General features: G+C 36.3%; 1 protein-coding gene across 1 annotated transcript in view; it reads right to left on the reverse strand.

Annotated features, from left to right (window-relative positions):
• ARHGAP28 (Rho GTPase activating protein 28) overlaps positions 1-22954 on the reverse strand; it is a 74911-nt gene extending 51957 nt beyond the window's left edge. Inside the window, exon 1 of the mRNA XM_081952540.1 lies at positions 22657-22954. Within this exon, the coding sequence (XP_081808666.1) occupies positions 22657-22781 (125 nt within the window). The 5' untranslated portion in view covers positions 22782-22954. The remainder of the gene's footprint in view (positions 1-22656) is intronic.
• Positions 22955-25856: the final 2902 nt, after the last annotated feature.

Consider the following 25856-nt stretch of genomic DNA (forward strand, 5'->3'; position numbering starts at 1 on the left):
GGTGCAGCAGTTGGTGATGCCAGTTTGGCTTCTGGATCGTGGTTGCATTTTCCTCTATGGGATGGGTTTGGGTTTGAGTCTGGTGAGGGGTGGCGTCCTGTGTTTTGGATCCAGTGTCGGGTTTCGTGGGGACTCATTTGTTGATTAGGGCTAGTTTCCAGATGTCCGGTAGGTGGGAGGTATCGTCACATTTATTCATTTTGTGGGGGTGTTTCTCTAATTCGATGGCTTCCATAATTATTCTCTTGTTGAAGTGTTCAGTTTTGGAGATTAATTTGGTTCCTTCGAAATCAATTTCATGTCCTGTTGCTTTTAAGTGCTGGAAAAGGGAGGAAGTTTTTTCTTTTTTTCTGACTGCGTTCTTGTGTTCTGCAATGCAAGCACTCATTCTCCTATTAGTTTGGCCAATGTATGTGGCTGGGCAGATTTTGCATGGTATTTCATAGACTCCTTGGTTTTCTAGCTGGATCTTGTCTTTGGGGTTTCTTAAGATGTTGGCTATTTTTGGTCAGTGTCAAGGCTGTCTTGATATTGTGTTTGTGTTTGTGGAGAATTTTGCTGATTTTATCTGTGGTGCCTTTGATGTAAGGGAGGAGAGTGATGCCGTTGTCCTGTTCTGTGTTTCGGTTCTTGGGGGGTGTCTCCTTTTGGATTAGGTTAGTGATTGTGTTTCTTTGGAATCCGTTGAAAATTAATACGTTTGTGAGAGTGTGTAATTCAGTTTTCAGGTGGTCTTTGTCAGCTAGGTGTTTGGTTCTGGAGATGAGGGTCTTGGCTATAGAGTTGATCTGTGCAGGGTGGTGATGGGGTTGTGTGTTTAAGTAGCGGTTGGTGTGTTTTTTTTCCAGTAGATGGTGTGTCCTAGGGACCCATTGGGGTTTTTGTAGATTAGGACGTCCAGAAAGGGAAGTTGGTTGTTAGCTTCTATTTCCATAGTGAATTGTATTTTGGGGTAGGCTGTTGAGATGTGTGAGGAAGTTGTCCAGTTTTCCCTTCCCGTGTGGCCAAATTACGAAAGTGTCATCTACATATCTAAGCCAGAGTTTGGGTTTGTGGTCAGATTTATCTAAGGAGTTGGTTTCAAAATGTTCTATGTATAGGTTTGCGATGACAGGTGAGAGGGCTGATCCTATAGGTGCTCCTTCTATCTGTTTGTATCTTTGTCCATTGTGGATGAAGTATGTGTTGGTTAGGCAGTGATTGGTCAGATCTAGGATGTGCTTAGGGAGGTTGTATTTGTTTTGGATAGCTGTCAAGGCTTCTTTAATAGGCACTTGGGTGAAGAAGGATATGACATCGAAGCTCACGAGTAGGTTGCTGGGTTGTAGGTTCTATTTCTTTATTGTTTCTATGAAGTGGAGTGAGTTTGGCTTGGTAGTCAGATGTGTTCATCACCACAGTGGCGTTACCTTTGTCCGCTGGGAGAATAATTATGTTGTCTTTCCTCAAGTTGGTGAGTGGTTTTTGTTCTTCTATATGTAAGTTGCTTCTGGGTGGATTGCTGGAGCAGAAGACATTGGTGACTTCATGTCTGATTTTATTGGCTTCATCTGGGCTGATTTTGGTTAGGGTAGCTTCAACTCCGCATATGATGTTTTCAGTGAGGATGCGTTTGGGGGCGACTGCAAAGGTGAATCCTTTGGAAAGGATATTGGTTTCTGCTATGGTGAGGGTCATGACTGATATGTTATGTACTGTTTGTTTCATGAGTTACTGTGGAAGGGGGTTGGGCTTCCGGTGTTTTTCTAGTCTGTGGATGTTACAACGCAGCCAACTTCCCAGGATGTTGCAGCACAGGACTCAGGATATCACTACACTAGAGCTCAGGATGTCATCACACAGCCCATTACCCAGGCTGTTACAACACAAAGGACTAATGGGCACACAGCTAGTACCTCAGCCACACAGGATGTTACGAAACAGCCAACTAATCTGCATACATCAACTCCATCAACTAATCAAAATGTAACAACACAGCCAACCAACCTGCTTACAGCAACAAAGCCAGCACTCCACACACACACACCAATATTTATAGAAAGACGGCAGCTCCGATCACGCTTTGCTCGCACAAGCACGAAGCCGAAGACACTAGCCTGAAGATGGCGAGTGGGACCTCATTGAAACATCGCCAAGATACTCTCAATCTTACATGGGAAAAGACCCGAGTACGCCAAGACCTGCATACCTGTATGCGTGAAAATCTACGAAAACATATATATATATATATATATATATATATATATATATATATATATGTATGTATGTATGTATGTATGTATGTATGTATGTATGTACGTACCTACCTACCTACCTACCTACCTACCTACCTACCTACCTACATACATACATACATACATACATACATATATATATATATATATATTGAATTACCTTTCCATAATTTTAGCATGCAGTTAGTTGTTTATATGCCCAGTTGTCACTGATTTAAATATAAGCACTGAACATTGCTAATCCAGACAACAGTGTTATCATTTTCCACCATCTGGTTACATTTTTCTAATTTCCAATCAAAGTAGATGGCCAAGTTGGTTTAAATTCACATTGTCACTTATCAAATAAAAAATGGAGTTAAAAGTAATGTAGAACCGATCAATGTATTTGCCACGAAACAGTTAAGAGTTCCTTTTCTTTGATACTTCTCTTTCAAAACTGTATTATAATGTAAGCTTTCTGAAATGTGTAGTTAGGCCTTTCAAGAATACAAAACCTACTATTTCAGCTCAGTCTAGCCGAGACCATTTCAATATCTGCTTTAAAATAACCAATGATTACTGGGAATAACTTTTACAGATTCAGCTAATTATCTGAAAGTGCATTCCTTTCTCCAACTTGTTGAAACAATTTTTTTAAAACATCACAATACTTTTGTTTGCTCATTTAAAATTTAAAACAATTTTAAATGAGGTAAGCATTTTATCTATACGTAGGAAAGTTAGAAAATGATAACTCAAATGCTTTTGTCAGCTTCTGCAAGAAAAAGTTGCTGACCAGAGTTTGGAAAGAGGAGGATCAAAAAAGAAAACTTTTCAAAGTGATAAGCTATCATGGTTCAAGTGGAGCTGCCAGCAACTCATTTTTTCTAATTGCAGTGATCACATTTAATCAAACTACGTAATTATACACTTTCCAAAAATTCTTCAGCACTGGTTGCCAAAATGTGAAACATGCCTTGCTAAAGACTTGTTGCTTGAGAGGGAAAGGCTCAATTTCCAAACCATTAATATGGACTTTCCTTTCCATTACAGCTTAGCAGGAGGAAAAGATAAAAAACAGACGGGGAGCCATATAAATTTAAGCAATAGATAAATTTGCTAAATAAAATACTGCAATAGTTTTGATTCTCAAAACTAGCCTTTTGAGGTTGTATCAGAGGTGGTGTTCAGCGGGCTCTGACCAGTTCTGGAGAACTAGTAGTAGAAATTTTGAGTAGTTCGGAGAACCGGTAAATACCACCTCTGACTGGTCTCACCCTCATTTATTCTCTGCCTCCCGAGTCCCAGCTGATCAGGAGGAAATGGAGATTTTGCACGGAGTGCGGGAAGGTATGGCGATTTTACAATATCCTTCCCCTGCCACGCCCAGCAAGCCACGCCCACAAAGCCATGCCATGCCCACCAAGTGCACAGAACCGGTAGTAAAAACAATTGAATTCCACCGCTGGGTTGTATCTATTGGTTTCCTGCTTCTATAGGAGACAGGTGCAATTGCTATATATTGAGAGATCTTTGGGTTGAAGAACTGGGAGTTTAGGCATCATACTGTTGGTTTCTGTAGAGTATCTGGCTTTTTTCTAGGGAGTTCGAGAACATAAAATATGGTTTTAGTCTATTCTAAACTAGTAAATGCCATTCATGAGGGTTCAGCTGACACTGGTCCCCATACATTTTAGAACTGGAAATATAAATGATGCTTCAGGTCGCTTGAAATTATTTAGTTTTCCTGCCTTCTGTTATGGCTGAACCAGACATAGTACCTGACAGTCTAGAAATATAAATCAATACAATTGTGAAAATGTTGCAGCAGAGTTAGCTATTTGTGTTTGGATAATTATTTACAATTATAAAATTAATAATAATTACACATAATTCCTAGTGTAATATACTTTGTATATCATTTAAAGATATAAAAGGATTATTGAAATCTATTTAAAATGTGACTTTGGTTAATTTTGTTTTGCTTTTTGGGATTTTTGATTCTACAAACATTTGATACAAAATACTATTTTCCAGAAAATTTATAACAATATAAATCTATTATACTGTTTCCTCCAATATATTCTACACTCCCACAATTGTATCTGTTTCTCTTAAATGTCTTACAGTCATAACATGAATTACTGTTCTTCTCATAAATGTCATCCAAGCAAGGATAGTTCATGGGATACAGCAAAAATGATCTCCTTCCCATTTCAAATATAGACTTGAAATCAGTGGGTAATAATGCATGCAAAATGAAGAATAATAATATATGCTTAAAGGTTAAAAAAAACTGTACAAACATACTCACAATGTAGCTTAACCGATTCATTCCAAATGTTCAGGCATTGGTATATTTGAAGCAGAAGCATTGTTCATATCCACAAGAAACAGGACTTCTGAACCTGCTTATATCTCAGGTTCAGTGACCATAATAGTTGTATTTCCACAAAGCCAGCTTGTCAAGAAACTGCACCTGTATTTTTCCTTCTTTAAAAAGTAGTACAGTAATAATGAGGCTATTTATATGCTATTATCACTGCATTGTATTTAACTTCATTAAGTTTAATTCATGTAATGAAACCCACAGATGCAGACCAATTCAGATGCTAAAGCATTAAGAGAAATGCAAGCTAAAGAGGTTTTCCCCCTTCAATCCCTTTCTTAGCTACTGATTCCAGTGATGCAATCAGGAAAAGGAAGGAAGACCTGTGTTGCTACATTGTTTTATTTTGAGTTTTATGTCCAAGGTTAACATGTGATAAAATTTCCATTTGTAACATAAGGAAACAGTTTTGTGCTACTTCCAAAACAAAGGGTGAACATTTTGTTATGTAAATAAAAGATGAATAGGAGTTCTAATACATTCTCCTAAGCAGCACCATGCTCTCAGATTATTTTAGTAGTTAGAATTTATAATTTATAATTAAAATGCAACAACTTGTCTCTGCTGATTGTAATTTATACTAATAATGAACATATTACACACTTTCTGGGGTGGATGGAGAAGGTGTCTATTAAGACGGTTGCAGGAACTAGGTATTAGAACTAGCTATTAGAATGGTTGCAGGAACTAGGTATGTCTAGCTTAAGAGAAAGAAGGACTAGGGGAGACATGATAGCAGTGTTCCAATATCTCAGGGGTTGCCACAAAGAAGAGGGAGTCAAGCTATTCTCCAAGGCACCTGAGGACAGAACAGGAAGCAATGGGTGGAAACTAATCAAGGAGAGAAGCAACTTAGAACTGAGTAGAAACTTCCTGACAGTTAGAACAATTAATCAGTGGAACAGCTTGCCTCCAGAAGTTGTGAATGCCCCAACACTGGAAGTCTTTAAGAAGATGTTGGATAGCCACTTGTCTGGAATGGCATAGGGTTTCCTGCCTAGGCAGGGGGTTGGACTAGAAGACCTCCAAGGTCCCTTCCAACTCTACTATTGTATTGCATTGTATTGTAAGACACTTCAGCTGGCTTGGCAACATTTTTGGAAGTGGCTGGCCACTGCCATCTTCCCTGGGCTGGGACAATTAGTGGCCTGAAGCCATCCAACTAACTTCTTTACCTAAAACATAGTTAGAATGCATGATCTCCCAGTTCTAGTCAGTGTTTACAATTACTACACCAAATTGGCTCTCGTTTCTACTTTAATACATTTAACTTATTTGAACCGGATTAATAATACGCTAAAACATTTTATGGGAAGGACACACCAGTAGACCTTTTCTATCTAAACTGCAGTTATGAAGAGACTTTTGATTTTCTCTTTCTTCAGTTTTATAATGGGGTATATATTCATCACCGAAGAAGAGCCTAATGCTGGGAAAGATTGAGGGTAAAAGAAGGGGACAACAGAAAATGAGGTGGCTGGATGGAGACACCGAAGCAGTAGGCATGAGTTTAAATGGACTTCGGGGGATGGTAGAGGACAGGAAGGCCTGAAGGAGTGTTGTCCATGGGGTTGTGATGGGTCGGACATGACTTCGCAACTAACCTCAACAACAGCAGCAGCAGCAGCAACATATTTCTCAGTAACCCAAAGGTGCCTTTTCAAAAGGCAACTGTTTCACTTCTCATCCACGATCTGACTGAATGGACATCAGGACAAGATTCAGAAGTCCATCTGCATTTTAAAAACAAAAGTCATTCTTTTGAAGACAACCAAATCCACACTCTGGACAGAAAGAACTACTGGTTTGAAAGAGGAGTCAAAGAGGCCATCTACAGGAAGACTAAACAGCCCTCTCCCACAGAGGGGAAGGGATATGACACCATCTATCTCTTGTTTACAACACAGTCCTTTCAGCAGTTCCAAGAAGATTCCACACCCATTCCACACCCATTCAGGTGATCCCCAGGGCACAGATAAACCTCCAAGTGGCTTCAACAACTCTCAGAATGAATGTTAGTGGCCAGATGATTGCAATGAAAATAAATCCTTCCATTGTCCACCATTTAGTCAGAACTGAAAAAGCTTCTTGGATCAGAAAAAATAAAGAAAAAGTCCAGTTGTCTCTTGAAAAAGCATCTTTGGGAAAACCATGACTTGGATGACTGAGAATCTCCATAGACATTTTTCAGTGACCTACTAAAAATCAGTTATCTTGTCAGTATATCATTTGTGGATCATAAAATTATACTGCATTTCTCAATTGTAACCAGTAATCTGCTTTCAGTCAACATGCTGACAAAATCCTTCCCAGGAACAGTCAAACCAATCTCGTCTTTGCATTTTGTTAGTTTTCTCTAAATAACAGCATACTTCATCAAGTGCACGCAAAAGCCACAGACACCCCATTAGTAAAATATATTTATAATTTATCAATTTTTTGCAATTATACTTGCAGTTTTGTAATTGCTTAATATTCTTATTGCATTTATATCTTAATTTTCATTTTGGTATATTACTATTTTTCTCATAGACATCTCTAAAATACTCTTTCCAGCATTCCCTCTCTCATTACTTAACTTTTTTCTTGTTTTTCACATGTTGAAAGAAGCTTTTTTTTATTTTTGATTTTTGTCACAAGGTTTAATTCATTTTGAGTCTTAGCTTTTCTGATTTTATCTTTATACGTTCTGGCTATTTGCTGATATTCTTCCTTAGTTATGTGCCCCACTTCCCACTTTTTATACTTGTTCTTTTTGTTTTCAGTTTATCAGAGAATTCTTTGTGCAGACATGCTGGTTTACTTTTAGAACTCTGATTTTTCTTCTTCATTGGAATTGTGCTAGACTAGGCTTTTATAATCTTGCTTTTCAAAGCTTCCCAAGTTTTTGGGTTGTTTTCCCCTTGAGGATTCTCATCTATGGAATCTTTCTCAAGCTATAAATGTATTGAAATCAGGTCTCTGGAAGTCAAACAATAATTTATTTTCAATTTATTTCAATTTATTTTTCATTTAGGATACCTATTTTCTTGTCCTGCTCTTATTTTATTTTTACTCTTGTTTTACTTCAATCCTTCTCTTCTACATTAATTTCTCTTTAAATCCACTTTTGAAACAGTCAAATTATGCTTTAGGTGTATAGTCAATTTTTGATTTTATCTTTCATATATTCAATTTAAAAACTCCCTTTTTACAACTGTAATCTCTTAATTCTGGGTAGAGTCAGGGCAACTGGAGTTGAGCATTTACTAGCTGGATACCCTTCCTGATGCCTATGTGGAGTTTGTAGCAGATATGTTCTTTGCACCCTAGGAGAGAAACATCTGCAGCTACCTAGGATTGAACTTTCAAGTGGGAGGCATGGTTCACCACTAGGCAACCATACCACTCATCTTTCATATATTCAAGATGACTATGTTATGCTTCCTATAATTATATGAAACAGACCATTTAAATTTCTTCTTGCTCTCCAAATGGCCCAAACATTTTTCAGTTTTTTTTTGTTCTCCCTTATTTCATGTCACCTAGCAGAATAATTTTTATCCCTACAAAATAAATGTAGGGATAAAATGTGCACAAATTTCCCGTATGGTTCTTCTATTATCAACATTCATTAGAACAGAATAAGTAATTATCAATTAACTTATGAATTCTGTCTTTATACGTGCTTACAACAGCTTAGATGACACTGATTTATATTTTCTTAGCCTTTTCATTCATAATTATATCTACATCTTCACTGCCTTACATGTATTCATCAATTCCTTTTCACAAAAATAAGCCATCTTCATTCAACTCTATTAATCCTTCTCCCTTCTTTTTTCACAGAAAAACAAAATCCTTCCTTCTTTCCTTCCTTCTCCTCATTCAGCCATACTCTTTACTACTTACTCTTTTATTCCTTATAATAATATTTTATACACTACAGGCATCATCAGTTGGGTTCTTAAATATATAGATCTAGGCCTCTGCCACCCATTATGGCTCTGGTCTGTTTAAGCTTTCTTATAATAACATAGAGAAGATGTAGACCAGGTAAACAGCCTTACCAGTGCCACATCAGCATTTTCTGCTAGTAGTAAGAAATAATATCAGTCAAATTAAGGAAATTTTGGCCAATGTATTACAGGTGGAACCAAAGTCCAATTTGATCCCAAGCATATTCATGCTATTTATAAAAGTAAGAGATCTAATCTAGAGACTACATGTCAAAACCACACGGTTTTCCTTTCATAGACCAACCAGTAATCTATATAGATCACTGAGACACGCATAGAATGTAGATGTGAAAGAGAACATTCAGAGATTCTTACAGTCTTTTCAGTCCTAAAGCAGTCTTTTGAAATTTAGACAGAATATAAGCTCAATAAATAAAAAATAAATGCACACTTTAAGATAGAATAAAATATTAAAATCTATCCTGATTTTTTATGTTTGTTTGTTTATTGGATTTTTTAAAAAAAATCATCTAAAACAACCACCAAGAATGCAATGCAGTCTAACTCTCTATATTCTGATACAGCCAGGAATGTACTTTGTCAGCCTACACAGGCTTAGTTGCAGTTGGCAGGCTTAGTCTAAAAGGAAGCTGTTATTAGCAACACAAAATTCCTGGAATAATTTAAGTGGGCATTGCCCACGCCAACCAATAACTACCTAATGACTTTTCATTTGAATTTACAATAAATACTATAAAATTTCTATTTTTTCATAATAGTGTATTTTTCAGTGTTTATGCAAAAATAGAGAATTAGAACAATGTATTACTGTTTTTAATGTATACAAACTTTAACATCTCAAGAAGAGATCCATTTTGAAGTAGTAGCATGAGGCTAGTAGGAAAGTAAATTGTGAATTTGTAATAAATCAGTTGTTTAATTATGTACTCCAGTTTGCAGTCAATTCATTGTTGCATATCCTGTTAAATGTAACCTTTCCTTAACTTTTTCATTTTATAGTAATTTCTACAATACAAATTGTATATGGAAATTGTCCAGTCATTGTTAAGGCCAATGCAGAACATCTCAACATAATTTCAATATTTCTCATGCTTAAACTGCTATCACATTTTGTAATATTTCTTCAGCAAAAATATATTTATAAGCTTTGACTTTACATTTCTGATATGACTGATGAATCCTGACACTCACACTAAGTAATAGAAAATATAATTTACTGAAAGCTTACAAAACAGAGAAACAATTGAGCAACTACATGTACATATATAAAGTGGAGTTCAAAACACATTTTCTCTATGGCTAATGACTGATGATGGACCAAATATATGTATGCATATACATATGAAATTGGCACATGTGAAAACTAGACATACATAGAAACAAGTATGAGTAAAAGTTTTGCATCTCCTCCCATGTCTTGATTGTAGAAGACTGTTAAGCATGACTTCTCAATGGCTATCATTGTTACCATGCTTTTAGGTAACACATATCTCTAACATATGCTGTATTTTAACACATTTTTATTTCATGGAGTAAATTCTACAGGAAGTATTTTAACTTCAAAGTTAAAATAAATATAATACCTTCTAGCTCTGTTGTAGTTGGAAAGGCAATTGCCTATCCAATACAACACGCACAATAACTAGAATAAATAAATTAAGGAATATATCAGATAGTAAGACTAATAATACTTAAATAAGAGAGAATGGAGACAAGTCTCTGGGATTAAACAAGAACTAAAGAAAGTGTACGTGTCGTCTGTATGCAGAATCTACTTTGCTTGTCTACGGTAATATGTCTTAGCAATTCTTCTAGATCACTTAAAAACAAGAGCTATCTTAGTTTCACTGTAAAACACCTGTAAAAGTGCCATATATTCCTAGAAACTAGTATGTAAATGAGCTCTTGAGTGAGTATTCTGGAATGGTTCAGTTATATTCTGAAAGTCATGTTCTAATGAAAGCAATGACTAGTTAGAATTGCCTTGAGTGCCAGGTTAAGGCACTAGGCTAGAAAGTGGAGGATAGTGAGTTCAAATGCTGCCTTATGCCATGAAAGCCAGCTGGGTGACCTGTACTAGTCTCTCTCAACCCAGGTTGGAGACAAATTATTCTGGAGAAGATCCATTTATGTAGTTACAATTAATCCACATTGATTTGATGGCACACAATCAGTAAGTTGGTGTTCATACAGTATGTTTCCCTTATTAAATGTATCCTAAATGCCATGTTAAATTATAGAAGGTTTAAAACAGGCTAAAAGGCAAAACTAGGTATTCTTTAACTTGTCAAAAAAGTTATATCTTATTAAATATTTTTAAATTATTAAAATCTCATTCCCTAGCAAAAAAAATGAAGCTTCTTGTCTAAGAAATTTATAATATTTTTTTCAGAACAAATGTATGAAATTATTAAATTTAAGAAAACCATGATTTACAAATGTTGGTGGTAGGATTCACACATAAGCTTCATGGGTATAGCACCATATAACCCAGGGCTGTCAAACTCCCAGCCCACTGGCCAGATGCATCATGCGCTGGCCCAACCGATGTCTGGTTTGGCAAAGGGGAGAGAAAGTTCCAATATGTCATGTGATGCAGCCGTGACGACATGAGCTTATAACTCTTTGAACAATGAGTGGCTTTTACAAGGCTCTGAATGAGTTTCCATTCAATCTATCTACTAAGAAAAGAAACAAGAAGATGGCTTAATGGAGCAGAGCTGTTTATAACTAACGTATTTTTCAGAGTATATGACGCACTTTTTTTCCTCAAAAAAGAGGCTGAAATCTGGGTCTTATACATCGAATACAGCATTTTTTGCTCCCGAAACCCCGCCCCTTCACCAAAATGGCCATGCATAGCCTTATGAAGGCTTTCAGAGAGCTCCTAGGGGCTGGGGAGGGCAGAAATGAGCAAAAAATTGGCTGTTTCCCCCCCCCCCAGAGCACTCTGCAAGCCCCCCAAGGCTATTCATGTCTTTTATTTGAAAAAAAAATGGGCTGTTTTTCGGAGGTTTGCAGAGTGCAAAAACTTTTTTTTCCTTTTGGAAAGCTCTTTAACTGATGAGAATTACATTGATCAAGTGCTGTGCCAGCAGAAACAAAGTCTTAAGGTTTGTCAGCGATTTCCTTCTCCAGCACATGGATAAATACACCCAGAAACATCTACCTACTTACCTACTCTCTCTCTCTCCCTACCCACCTACTGTATTACTCTCTCTTTCTCTCTATCCCTCTACCTACCTACCTACCTACCTACCTACCTACCTACCTACCTACCTACCTACCTACCTACTCTATCTCTCTCCCCACCTATCTACTGTATTTCTCTCTCTATCATTTTACCTACCTACCTACCTACCTATTCTCTCTCTACCTATCTATTGTATTTCTGTTTCTCTCTCTATCCCTCTACCTACCTACCTACCTACACACACTCTCTCCCTACGTACCTACTGTATTTCTCTCTCTCTCTCTCTCTCTCTCTCTCATCTATCTATCTATCATCTATCTATCTATCTATCTATCTATCTATCTATCTATCTATCTATCTATCTATCTATCTATCTCCCTTTATCTACCTACCTACCTACTGTATTTCTCTTTCTTTCTCTCCCTCTCTTTCCCTCTACCTACCTACTTTTTTTAATTTTGCCTCTTCAAAACCTTGGTGCGGCTTATACTCCGAAAAATACGATATTTCCAAAGTTCTGATGGACACACAGTCTAGTAATTGCTTTTTGGAAACTGGCTTGCATTTACGGCCATTAGTAGCATTTCTCAGTCACCTAAATCTGATTTTCAACATATTTTATGGGTTTTCAGGGTTTATTTCTGGTTTTCAGGGGGGGAAATGCCTTTGGAGAAAACAGACTTCTTTAATTAATATGGTATTTATTTAATGATTATGTAAAAAATGTCATAAAATCAGACACAGTCACATGGTGATCCACTTAAAAACCACTGCATCTTAGTGCCACAACTCTGATATGTTTTTACAGCTTTTTAATTCTTTTAAATTTGTAAATTTAATTTTTTTATAACTTTTTGCAATACATAGCAAAGGAGTGACTTAAGATTTGTTTTCAAAGAGTTTAATTGCTAAAGCTTTGTGGGAATGACTTCAAGACTTTGAACTAATCAGAAAACTCATCTTGTGAGGAAAAAAAATCTGCTTTGTTTTATTGTAGGATTAAGGATGGCTGGGAGGAGGAAGAAGAAAAAAAATACAATTGGCTTGACTGTGAATTGCTACCTTTAGTAATATGTAATAGTTATCTAGATTGGATAGTTTCTCTTCTGGAAATGTTCAATGTTGTAATGGATTAGTTTCTAATATTTACATCATTATATTTGGATACTTAAATAAGGGGTAGTATTTGTGGTCATGTTTAATAGCTCTGCACGCATGCACACACATACACACACAAATGTATGTATGTACGTATGTATGTATGTATGTATGTATGTATGTATGTATGTATGTATGTATTACCTTTGTTGTTTTTTATGTTTAATAGCATTCTTAATAAAATTATTGGAATATAATGATATACACACTTGAATCCATTTTTGGAAATAAACTTTTTCTTCTTTCTGCAAGTAATTCAAGCACATTTAATCAATGTATAGAACTGACATTGTTAAAATAAATGGAAGGCAGCTGCTCAAATGTTTAACCAAACAAGCTGATCAAAAAGACATTGCCAGATGTTTCCCATAAGTTCTGCATATGAAGGCACCAGGGAAATCAGCAGGGCACTAATGCTAAAGAAGCCAGAGAAGTTCAATAATAACATGAAATTCTATCAAGACTATAAATACTGCATTTACTTAGTCAGTGTCTCCAAGAATGTAGACTGTATAGGAAAAATTGAATCTACCATTGTCTGGTTTAATTAGAAGTGTTAGTTCCTATATAATTTAACAATAGTTTGCAGTTGAAATAAACTAATGGCTTGCAAAATTCTAGTTAAAAAGTGACTTTTACATCCCATTCTTTTTTTAAAAAAAGCCATTTACTATTTCCCCAAGCCAACGGAAATACAGACATTTCATATTTCTCAACTTCTGTTTTATTTCATCTATTTTTCCAAATTACATAGCTTTTTAAACCAATGCATAATTAAGAAAACCACATGTTTATATTTAGCTTTGATACGCTTTTAAAAAGTGACACTTGAAATAATTCCAGTTTATGGTATATAATGAACTCAACATCAAGATAGTCTAAGACTGTTTGCAGGGCACCTCAACAGAAGGGTCTTAACATCATTTGTATAACAATGGGAACTGTAGAACTAAGCTGCTGAAAATCAGCCAAAGAACCTTTCATTTTCTTGGTGGATTTTCTCCATATCAATGTTTGTCAAAGAAATATATAGGAATGGTTATTCATGAAACAATATACCATGAACTGTTTGCAGGATAAAGTAGCCTTGCAATGTGCTTACAACCACAATTGGGCCCAGAATTTCCACTGCTAAGCAAGGCAGTTGTTAAGGAGACATGCCTTAGTTTACTATGTTTTTTGCCATGGTTGTTCAGTGAATCACTGCAGTTAAATGAATCATGTGGTCATTACACCAATGCAGTTTCTCCCACTGACTGCTTGTCAGAAGCCATCTGGGAAGGTCACAAAAAATGATCATATGACTTTGGGATGCTACCATCATTGCTAAGTGCCTGAATTCTGATCACATGACCTCTGGAATGCTGCAATTATCGTGCCAGTGCCAGTTTCAGTGCCATTGTGACTTTGAGTAATTGCTAATGAATGGCTGTAAGTCAAGGACCACATTTGGCCATTACTATTCCTTAACTGGGTGGTTCATTTCTTCGCAGGTTTCGGTGAGTTATTGCAGATGAGAATAAACAACAACAACAACAACAACACCTTCCTGAATTCTTATATACACCAAAGGTTTCCTATGACACTCAAATCAGGAAGCTGCAATTTAAGCACTGCTTAATTTATCATCTTGGTTTATGACAATACCTGGACCACACTTTTAGAAAAGTTGCAGTTTAAACTAACAAATTTCTTCTGCAGCTTGTCAATCAAATGGTAGATGGAAGATAATTTGAAGAATGTTTTGTGTTATAGGTATGTTTAGGTGTGTTTGTGTGCATACACACACATACAAATCCTCCAAATAATTCACTTTTGGAATGAGCAACATTATACAGACTGCAGAAGGAAGCATGAAATAGTAACCCAAAATAAAGGCTTGAGGTAAGAAAAATAAAACGTCTAAAACTAGTTTACGTCAACAATATTCTTCTCAATGGCCTTTCATTCCTCAAAGTGACCCTTGTTCCACCTCTTCCATACACTGTTTCATATATTACCTTTTAGTCTTTAAATTCCTTGCCCCTCTCTTCATTTAAGGCTTTTTCATTTTATAAAACATTTTATAAATCAGCTAACACACATTAAACTGACCTTCTTACTGACTTCCATATATACACACATACATTTCTCCATGATCCAATTATAAAGAGTGAGCATTAAATGTCATTTCTTATTTTCATCCAATGTACTGATACTGTAACCCCATGACTGTTCTCTCTCAACTGGGACATTATGAGCTAATTTTTATCACTGTGTAAGAGTTTATGAAATATGTAAAGAAAGGCCAGGAACACATATTTCATGATATAAAGCACTGTGTATAATTAATGATTAATATTGGTAGATATATTGATTTTATTTCTGTAAAGAGCTACCTGATAAAGCTAAATATGTATTTGGAAATAACCACCTTCAAGAAACACAGATGAATCATTTTAAGGTAGATTAATATCCTCAATTACAGTAACAAAAGAAGTTTGCCAAAATCTTGTGTTTATGAAAAACAATTTAAAATAAAGAAGACGACAATGAATTATGAAGTCAGTTCTGTTTATAATTTATGGAACCATTACATTGTGAATTCAAGAACATATTTCAATAAGAATTACTGTTTTCAAATTCATATTGATTTTTCTGTATTTCTAATATTTAAGAACTTCTTTCCATTGAAATTTTCAGCTTTGTGAATTGTTCATCACTTAATTTTATTTCCACAAAGGTACTGATGTATTAGCAATTCATAATTCCTACTTGACTTATGAGTTTTTCCAGACCATTATGCACTTACGATTTACTACTTATGAATGCATGCTTTATTTCCATATAATTAAAAACCAAATACATACAAGCACAAATGAAATAGAAGGTAATATTTCCTTCTTCCAGATAACCTACCGTATAATATGGCAACATAATTACACTTCAGGATTTTTTTCTATCCTCATTTTTCATGATAGTATTCCTGTACTTGTCATGTGATGACTATGATTCTATAACTTTATGTGTTTTATTTAGTCACATTTTATGTTGCATTTTCACTGTTGCTTAACACTTAAAAAAGATTTGCATGGCAAGCTATATATGTATGAAAATAAATGCATTGATTCTGAAAGCAGAGGGAAAAAGCTGTATTATTCCCAAAGCCATATAGCACTAGTTCTCAACAGTATTCTTCACCATGGAGCCTCTTTAAATACCTTTTGTGGTCATGAACCATGGCCATGAACCACCAAGACTTAACTCAAAATTTAAATCATAACATTTCTTCAATCTTTTGTGGACCTCCTGTGACATCACATCTCCTCATTGGACCTCTGGTTGAGAATCACTCCTGTAGAGGTAAAAAGGTTAGACTTCTGTTTTAGCCACATCAAGTTAATATATTATTTTAGGATCATTATTGCTACTTTTCCTCTGAAACCTGCTAGCTTCACAGTTTATTCATGGAGCTAAAATAGTGTCCAGGACTGCCAAATTCTAAAACAAAAGTATTTTCAAAGAATGTGTAAAGCAATATAAATAGTAATATAAAGCAGTATAAATATCCTATATTTATTTACAACCAATTTTATGAAGCATATTTTCTACTATTCTATTATTATAAATGTAACACAAAGAACATGAAATCTAACACTGTCTATATTAAGATCTGCTTAGGTTCTACGATTTAGAATAGAATAGAATAGAATAGAATAATAGAATTGGAAGGGACCTTGGCGGTCTTCAAATCAACCCTGTTTAGGCAGGAAACCCTACACCATTTGTTGGAGCAGAGAGTTTTTCAGTTTTTATTAGAACTGTTATTAATACATTATGTGGAATGCAAGAAACAGCCTTATTCCTGATGGCTACCAATTCACAAAATCTCTTCCCAGATGGGTCAATATTGGCTGGACCAAATATTGGTTTAATCTCATCACAAATGAACACAGCTCATTCTTAATCTACCCCTAATTTATACTCGTTTGCAGTTTATTCTTTATCATCATTCGTGTTCTGCTTTTCCCATCTACTAAAAGTTTGTGGACTGTACTTTCAAAATGATTTGGAGGAAGTGTTTAGGACCTCACACATCCGATTTCATCCCAGCCTGTAAAAAGAAACACCTGCTTGAAGAGGATGTGCTGCTTGTATGAAAGCCTGGGGGGAGGGGTGTATACTTAATGAATAGCAGATAGGTGTTGTATCTCTGTGAGCTCAAGTAAACTTCTTTACGAACAATTTTCAAAGATTGTATAGACATATTACTTACATCTTGTCTTAAATAAGATAGATTATTAATATTTTCAGACTTATGAACATAAATATACTGTATATTATAAATATTGGAATAAGGAATTTTATACTGATTGTGTTAATTGTAAAGACACTGGATATTCTAGCTACAGCTATGAAATTGGTTTCTCTTACTATAGTGAAGACAGAAGGATCTGTGCAGAAGTCTTTGCATTTGTTAACTAAAGCATAGCTGATGTCATGTGTGCTTACTCTTCAAAAACCATGGTTTTGACACTTTCTTGTTTCAATGAGTCATTGTTAAAATTAAGAGTTAATACTAAATTTCGGCAGCTGAAATCTGGAAAGCTGTCTTCTTTACAGCTTTCAAGATGATGGAATAGAAAAAAACACATGGTGCAATTTCAAAGAAGTATTTTGCTTCAACAGCATTTTTGAGTTTCGTGTTTCAAAACATTCTGATAAAGTGCCTCCTGCCTCTAAAAGACAGAACAGCATTGTTATTTTGTTAAAATAAATGGAGAGATTACTGCAATTTCTAGAAATCAGCCAGTTGAGACAGTTAAGGTCCTTCCTCTACTTCTGGTCAGGGCAAATCACTCCCAAGGTGCAAATCTCCTTGGTACAACACAGTGTGATGCTTTAGCTGTAGAAAACAGTCTATTTCACACAGGCTATTCTTTATGACATATCATCGGTTCATCATTAATTTCAGGCATAGCTATTCTGTTGAAATGAAACTTTGGCTGTACAGGTAAAAGTCATCTCAATTCTGGAAAACCTATTGTCTGAATTTAAAAAGCTTTGTTTCTGTATGTAACGTTGTACACTAACACAATGTGACACATACTTAATTCAGTAATTTTGGACATTGATGTAAAAATTTTCCAATAATTCCACATTAAAGTTTTTACATATGTAGCAAACACAAGCAAAAGGACTCCAAGATTCTGTTCTCAGATGATTATTTTAAGCACAACAATATAAAATCACAGATGCCAGTAATTTAACTGGTCTTCATATGCATCAAGTTTTTTCCACAAACTAAGATGTTATAATGTATCCGCGTAATATATGTATGGATCCCACCAGTGTGGCATTTTGTAACTAACAGATGAAAACGTTGTCAATACGCAGATTTTCTAAGTTCTGTCCAAGATAGTTTCATTTGGTACAAAGAGTGCCAATAACCACTGGGATCACCCATACCAGTTTATGCCACAATCTTTTAACTTCAAATTTCAAATCTGATATTTTCGGATGTTCTCTAATGCTTTGTTAGATAATTATTAATACTACTATAGAAAATGTGATCCAAATTACTGTCTGCAAATGAACCAATAGGAACCGTAAATAAGGAAGAGAGTAAGAGAATATGACAGTGTTTATTAAAAAAAAGATTTGAAAAACATTCATGCATCTAGTCTTTTGAAGTCTGACACCACCAGTTCATTTGTTTCATGCATTCTGCATTCCGCCAATGCTGAGGTAATATAACCTTGCACAGCATGTTTTGGAAACACAGATGGAGTTTCTGACTGCCCATATGGCAATAACTAGCTATTGCAACCAGACAGCTGCAGGAAGTGGGCAACCTCACTAGGACAGCCATTCCAAAGCCCTGTTGGTGTTCTGAATTTTTCAGGAACTCATGAAACGTGTTACTCGTATTATCTCACATAGAGCCCCCTGTTATAACATTTCACTTACACATATATTTGTTACAGATTGTATATCATATTGTAACTCTTTGGGCATATTTCAGAAAGTTTACAATTCTAGCCAATTTTGAATCTGTTTTGGAAAGCATGTAAACTGATTCTCCTTAACTGGTACTTTAGGAACAAAATCATACTTTTAAATTGGATCCAGATTGTTCTTTACATAAATAGGAAGGGGTCTCTTTTAGTAGGGTAGGGGGAAATCATAGAGAGAACTTTCAGATTTAATTTCCTTTCCCTCTTTTGCCTGGCTAATAATAATAAGAAGTTTCAACAAGAAGTGAATGAATATGTTTTGATCATTTGGAAGGTGAATCAAATAACAATAAGCACCATGAGTGAAAATCAGAATGCAAAACAATAAATGTGGCACAGTACATTTAAATTGAAACAAAAGGCTGAGTGAATGTCTTAAAACCGGCACGAAAATCTCATAAGGCTCTGTGCCAATCATAACTGAACAAAGAGGAAATTCCACAACTGGAGTGCTTTTACTGAGAATACCCTCTCTAGGGTTGCCTGAGGAATGAGATCATTGGATCTTAATTGATTGGCAGGATAAAAAGAAAGTGTTCTAATGGAGTTTTAAAAGTTATAGTCCCAAATAGTGCGGACACAAGTTTGGAGAAGCTTTGTATATAGCTTCTTTTTGTATAGTGTTTCTGTTCCTAAACAGAATCAACAATAGTAACAAAAGATGCATAGGAATACTAGCAGTCCTCATTTAAAAGACACAGTTGGGAATCAATAACTCCATTAATAAGTGAAGTAGCTGCTAAATAGTAACTCCTAACAATTCCCCCAGCCTTTGGAATGTTCACCCTGAGGGTGAGGGTGGGATAGTTGTTAGGAAGCAAAAAAAAAAAGTGTAAAACTGATTAGTCTTGTCAGTTTCAAACTGGAAAGCACAGTCACAATCACATGAATTCCCACTTACTGACTTATGGATAATTAACATTAGTGAACTGAAGTTTGTTTTACAAAAGAATAAGCTGGCATATAATGGGGCATATGCATCAATACTAGTGAGCTGGCACCTGCAGCCATAAGTACATTCTATAAATAGCCTGGTGTAGTACCCATTGTATGCCTGCTTACTCTTTTGTACTCCCTTTCTCTACAATCTCTTCGCTTTGTGGAGGGGAGAGTAACAAGATCAGGCACAGGAAATATTGCCTATAGATTTTTTTTCCCTACCACCTCCATAGACCACAGGTATTGGAGAGGAAGGGATTACAAGAGAGTAAGCAGACACACAATGGGGAATACAACAGGCTGTTTACATAGTGTGTTGGAGCTGTCACTGGCAGCACATTGCTTTTGATGGGCATTCCCAATTGCACCTCCTTCTCATCCCTTGTTTTTCATTTTTGCCATTCTGCATTGGGGGACAACGTCAATAAGTTAAGCACAGGCCATGTATTAATAAACTGTTATGGCAATCATGTGACTGAGGGATACTATAAAGGTTGTAAATGCAGTCATAAATTATAAAGCTATTTTTTTTTCAGCACCATGATAACTTTGAACAGTTGCTGAAAAAGGCAGTCAGTAAGTGAGGACTATCTATACTACCTTCTATCAGTTCTAGGTAACACTTATTTTTCTCTCTCTTGAGATCCAATCTTGAACTGGACCAGGAAGATACAATTTGAAGCCATTATTTAATCAGAAAATTCTCTAGCCTGACTTTTAGCTAGTCCTTTTCTCTTCCTCCAGCCTATCTCACAGGAACAGAATGAAGATAAATGAGAGGCTGACCTTACATTACATCATCTTGTGCTCCTCAAAGAACAGGCAGAGATATACAAAACAAACAGTAATAGTTAAAATAGTTTACCTTTGGTCTGAGGTGGTGCATTCCTTATATGTAAGTGCACTACAAGAATTATGTCAATTTATAATTCCAGATATTCAATACTTCCCTTCCCAATTTTTTACACACATACATGCGTGACACACACACACACACTCCTCCATGGTCCAGGATGGTACTGTAAGATAAACAACAGCTATCTATTTTATTAACAAACTCTCTTTTGTTTGGCCAAAATTAGGGTCTTAGATGCTTAAATGCATTAAAGTTCTCCTTCTTATGCCAAAAATGAAGAGAAAAAACGAAACCTCAGCAATACAACATACTAGCATATGAAAACACCTGGAAGATCCAGGTTATTGTACCTGGAATATACTATTTCTTTCCTCTGCAACCAATTCTAGATTATACAAGCAGCTAACAGATATTATACAAATACACATACATAATACAGCTATTATAATAATGCCAATTCTTAGACTGAAACTTCTATTGCAGGCAGTGTTTTTAACTATAAAGTAAACAAATATAGAATTATGGTATAGTATAAAAGTGTCTTTTTATGAACATCATTAAAGTATAAAGGATAGAAAAATCAGAACGAGAGAGAGAGAAGCTTTAAAAAGCTATTTAAAAAGTTCAATTGGAAACTACCCCATGCAAATGTTGAACCTATTTGATAGGTTAGTTTGGCCATGGCATGCTTATACTGGTCATTGTTAAAGTGCTGAGTAAGCAGCATGAGTGAATAAATTGCATCCAGTTAATAAACTAATTTATCGCTAATACCGGTACTTGATCTGGAACATTGGAATATTGTGATTCTGTTACCTTTGATTCTTGAAGCAACCAATATTCACACTTCAAGGACAAAGTGCAATAACTTTAATCTTACCATCTCTGCTTTATAATTGTTTCAATTTGCAGAGGGGAAATTGCAGAGGGGAATCTTGCAAACTCAAGATTCCCAAGGGGGAAAAAAGGTGAGCTTCACTGAGTGTTAAAGGTGTTGCTGGTGAAGATATTATCCAAACTATTTCCTTTATCAGCAATTTTATCTGGGACAAATGCTAGGAATGTCCCCAAGTTACACACAAATATTGTGAAATTCTTTTACCTTGCAGGGGAAAGAAGAAACGTGTGTGTGTGTGTGTGTGTGTGTGTGTGTGTGTGTGTGTGTGTGAGAGAGAGAGAGAGAGAGAGAGAGAGAGAGAGAGAGAGAGAGAGAGAGAGAGAGAGAGAGAGAGAGAGAGAGAAATCCTGTATCCCGTTTTAAGTCAATTGAGGAACTGGTTACCTCCCGTCGGAATGAGCACAACTGAGCATTATAAATTAGATCCAGACAGATGCATTTATAAAATCAGCAGGTGCGCAAATAATAAGACCCAGGCCACTACTCTCATTAGCCTAGTTCTGAAATGATGGGGAAAGAGAATCGCTGGGGTTGTTTGAAGGCGTCTGCCAGCCGTTTCCCTAACTCGGAACGGAGCTTCTTCTTAATAAGTGACCATTTCCGCGTCCCTTCCGCTCTCTGTCCCCTGTTGCTTTTTGTAAGGTTATCTCGAGGCTAATCTCGGCTAGCAAACAAACTTGATCTGCAAGATCTGTCCGGTGCCTTGAAACGGAGCCGGTGGGTCATTTGCGACGTACGCACGCACGCACACACACCGCTTCCCCTCGCCAGGGGCACCACCAGAAGAACCGCGCATTTTTTCAGCTGGACGGGCTCTCTCGGGTTAGAGCGGAAGGGCGATAAAAGCCGACGCAACAAACTGCAGCTCCTGACATAAAGACAGGTGGGGGTGTGTGGGGGGGGTGCGGATTCCTCCCGAAGGGCGACTCCACACTCCCCCGCAATGGCAGCGTCCGCCAGGCAGCCGGCGGAGGGAAGAGGCGACCGCCAAAGCAAAAAAAAAAAAAAACCACGCCTGGCCGGACCAAGCGCTTCCCCCCCTTCCGCTTTACCTGAGAGAAGAGCGGCTTGGGGGACTCTCTGCAACGAAGCTCTGCTCCACCCTGCTCGGCAGCCGGGATGGAGTGTAAGAATGGTAGGCTGTCAGCACCACGCTGCCCGAATCCTTTATCTCCATTATGGGACGCGCATGTCTTCCTCAACGCCTGGCGACCGACAAGTTGTCTGTCTCCTACGGGAAGCCTTTGGCTTCTTTGGATCAAAGGACTCTTGTCAAGCCAGCCAAGGCATGGCCTTGCCCTTTAAGAGCCCGTTCCCTTGTTACGGATTGCCGGGCAGGCGAGACGAGGCTCTTCCTCCTGCCAGAACATATGAATTAATGTAGATTTCCAAAACGCCGCCCCCTCCCCCGCCTCCCTCGAAGAAAACCCCGAGTTTCTAAGTAACTAGAAACCAGAAGGAGCCCTGCCCTGCGTGGCACTGAGGTCCAGAAGCCCATACTCATCCGTCTACTCCCACCTCCTCCCCCCCCCGCCCGCATTTTGCTGTACTTTTCTAAAGTTTTCCAAGAAAATGCAAACTCAGGGTTCTTCCTCTTTTTACACGAGTACCGTTTGTTATGGCTTGAGAAAGGATAAAAAGGAAATGAAAGGGGGAAAAAAACCCCATACATTATATTTATTTTTCGAAAGGTCGGGTTTCTAAAGCAAGTGTGAATCACATGGAACAATGTTAATCAGTTCCTTTCATTGCAAAGATGAAGAGACGGCTCATATATTAATCCCAGTCTAAAATCCAGAGTGGCACTGCTTTTCCACTGTAAAACTACTGTTTTTTGTTACAACTCATTGTGCTAATTCCATAGTTTTTTCTGTACAGAAAATCCCAAACATAGTCTATTTGATCGAAAAATCACACACACTTAAAAAACCTACATTACGCTTTCCAAAACCAAAGTATTATAAACACATTAGGAAACAGAACAGCAGTCATGCTACCTAATATCATAAATGTAGATCAGTGGTGAAATGCAATTTTTTTACTACTACTTCTTTGGGCGTGGCTTGGTGGGCCTGGCAGGGGAAGGATACTGCAAAATCTCCATTCCCATGCCACTCTGGGGCCAGCCAGAGTGGTATTTGCCAGTTCTCCGAACTACCCAAAATTTCCGCTACCGGTTCTCCAGAACCTATCAGAACTTGCTGTATTTCACCCCTTGTGTAGATGTGTCTTACATCAATTTACACCTCCAATGAAATCACTGTTTCAGTGAAAAACTGTTAATTTCATTTAGAAACATTGGAAACACACTTTATCCACTGATTCATTAATATGGGATATTATAATTCTACCAAACTTTTTGCGAATAATCATTATCCACTTTAGCAATACTTTAATTTTCTATGGAAAAAGTACTGTAGATTTGGAATCACTCCAAAACACATTTCAATGCCAACTGTAATTACAAATGTTTAGATATCACTAATACAATTTAGTCCAAATTGTAAAATGAGCAGGTGTTATAATTAAATGCTGTGCTACTTTTGCCATTTTTGCAGTGTGACATGACAATTCAAGTGGTTTAAAAACTTGACTAGGAAGTTGATCTAAAATATCAATACATCAACTAATCCATTAATTAGAAAGAAAAGAAATGTCTGATAATTTCAAATTAGAATCATCGAAAAGTATAAATGTTACATATGAATATAGGCCAAATTTGTGCCTCCATCCAGCAACATATAAATACACCTTAGAGCCTTTTATGCTGGAAATATTTTAAAATTCCAAGCAGTTGACCCAGGCTCGATTCCAACCCAACACAGATATCCTTTGCAAGACAATTTGTTCTAGTGATTAAGATGCTGACCTAGAAACTGGGTCCCAGTGAGTTCTAGGTCTTTCAGCCCAACCCAACTCATAACTAGATAGGAATAATAACAATATTGTCATTGACAAAATTTCCATTTGTCAGTTACAAAGGGCCATGTTGCTTGGATCCACACATCTACTATGTGAACATTATGATATCTTAGATTTTGAGAAATTTTTGATGCACATTTGAGACCAATAGCTCGCAGCTATGATTTCCTCTTTTTTGTGAATACAAAAATAGCAACAAACTACTTTGTTAGCTGCTGCAAGAAGTTCATACAGTTTGACTACAAACAATGGCCTGACAAAGTAGCAACAATGGTGCATTGGAATACCTGCAAAAAATTTTTTGCTGCAAGTAATAGAAAATGAAGAAGCTTAAATGTTCTGATACTTTACAATTCAGTCAGACAGGCACTTGCTCAGACTTCACAAAGAAATACAAAAAAATCTGGATAGCTGATATGGCAGTACCTAGAGATGGCAGAATGGAAAAGAAAGAAGTGGAGAAAATCACAAAATACATAAATAGAAATAGAATGACTTTGGCAAAAGAAAGGAAAAATAATACCAACAGTGTCATAGTTTCTTGGGTGCATTCCTAAAATATCTGAAGCACCACTTGAACATTATGGGCATCAAAATGACCAGCATTCAATTGCAAAATCCAGGTTTACTGAGAAGATCTAACATCTTGTGATGAGACCTTTTAACACCATCAAACAACAGAATATTCTCTTCTCAGGTCCTTGAAAAGGACTCACTAAATAGATAAAAATGCCAAAACCAATCTAAACATCTCACTAACTTTGTAACCAACCATAACAAAGGCTTGGCCATGATATTGGGGGAAGGGGGGGTATCACATTAGAACTTTCTAATTGGACCCACAGTAGTTTTTTGACTTGATCATTTATATCCCTTGAAGAAATAAAATTAAAAAATACATGCTCAGTTATAAAGCTGAAAATTACGTAAATTAAAACTTGCATAGTAACTGTAATTTAAAAAATCAAGATTTTTTCTAATACTTTATTAATAATTTGGCAACATAGTTAAAGTTCCTTCAAGGTGTTAACATAGGAATATCTGCAAATACAAATATTATATACTTTATAATATATTTTCCTATAGTTTCAGTAGGATTTTAACCATTCATAATAACATAAAGGAAATAAACTGATATATTTACAAAATGAAAAAGTATCTTTGGTTAATTATTCTGAGATATATAAGTTGTCAAATTCTAAATAAAATTTTATTTGTTAAACATTTTATAGATACCTTAGAACATATGGATAAGAGATGAAACATCAATGAACTGAATACTCTGATAATTTGCCAAATGATTGTGCTACATCAACCCATTTTATAATGA

This window comes from Natrix helvetica (genome assembly GCF_964273705.1).
Source record: "Natrix helvetica genome assembly, chromosome: 4".
NCBI classification, from domain to species: Eukaryota; Metazoa; Chordata; class Lepidosauria; order Squamata; family Natricidae; genus Natrix; species Natrix helvetica.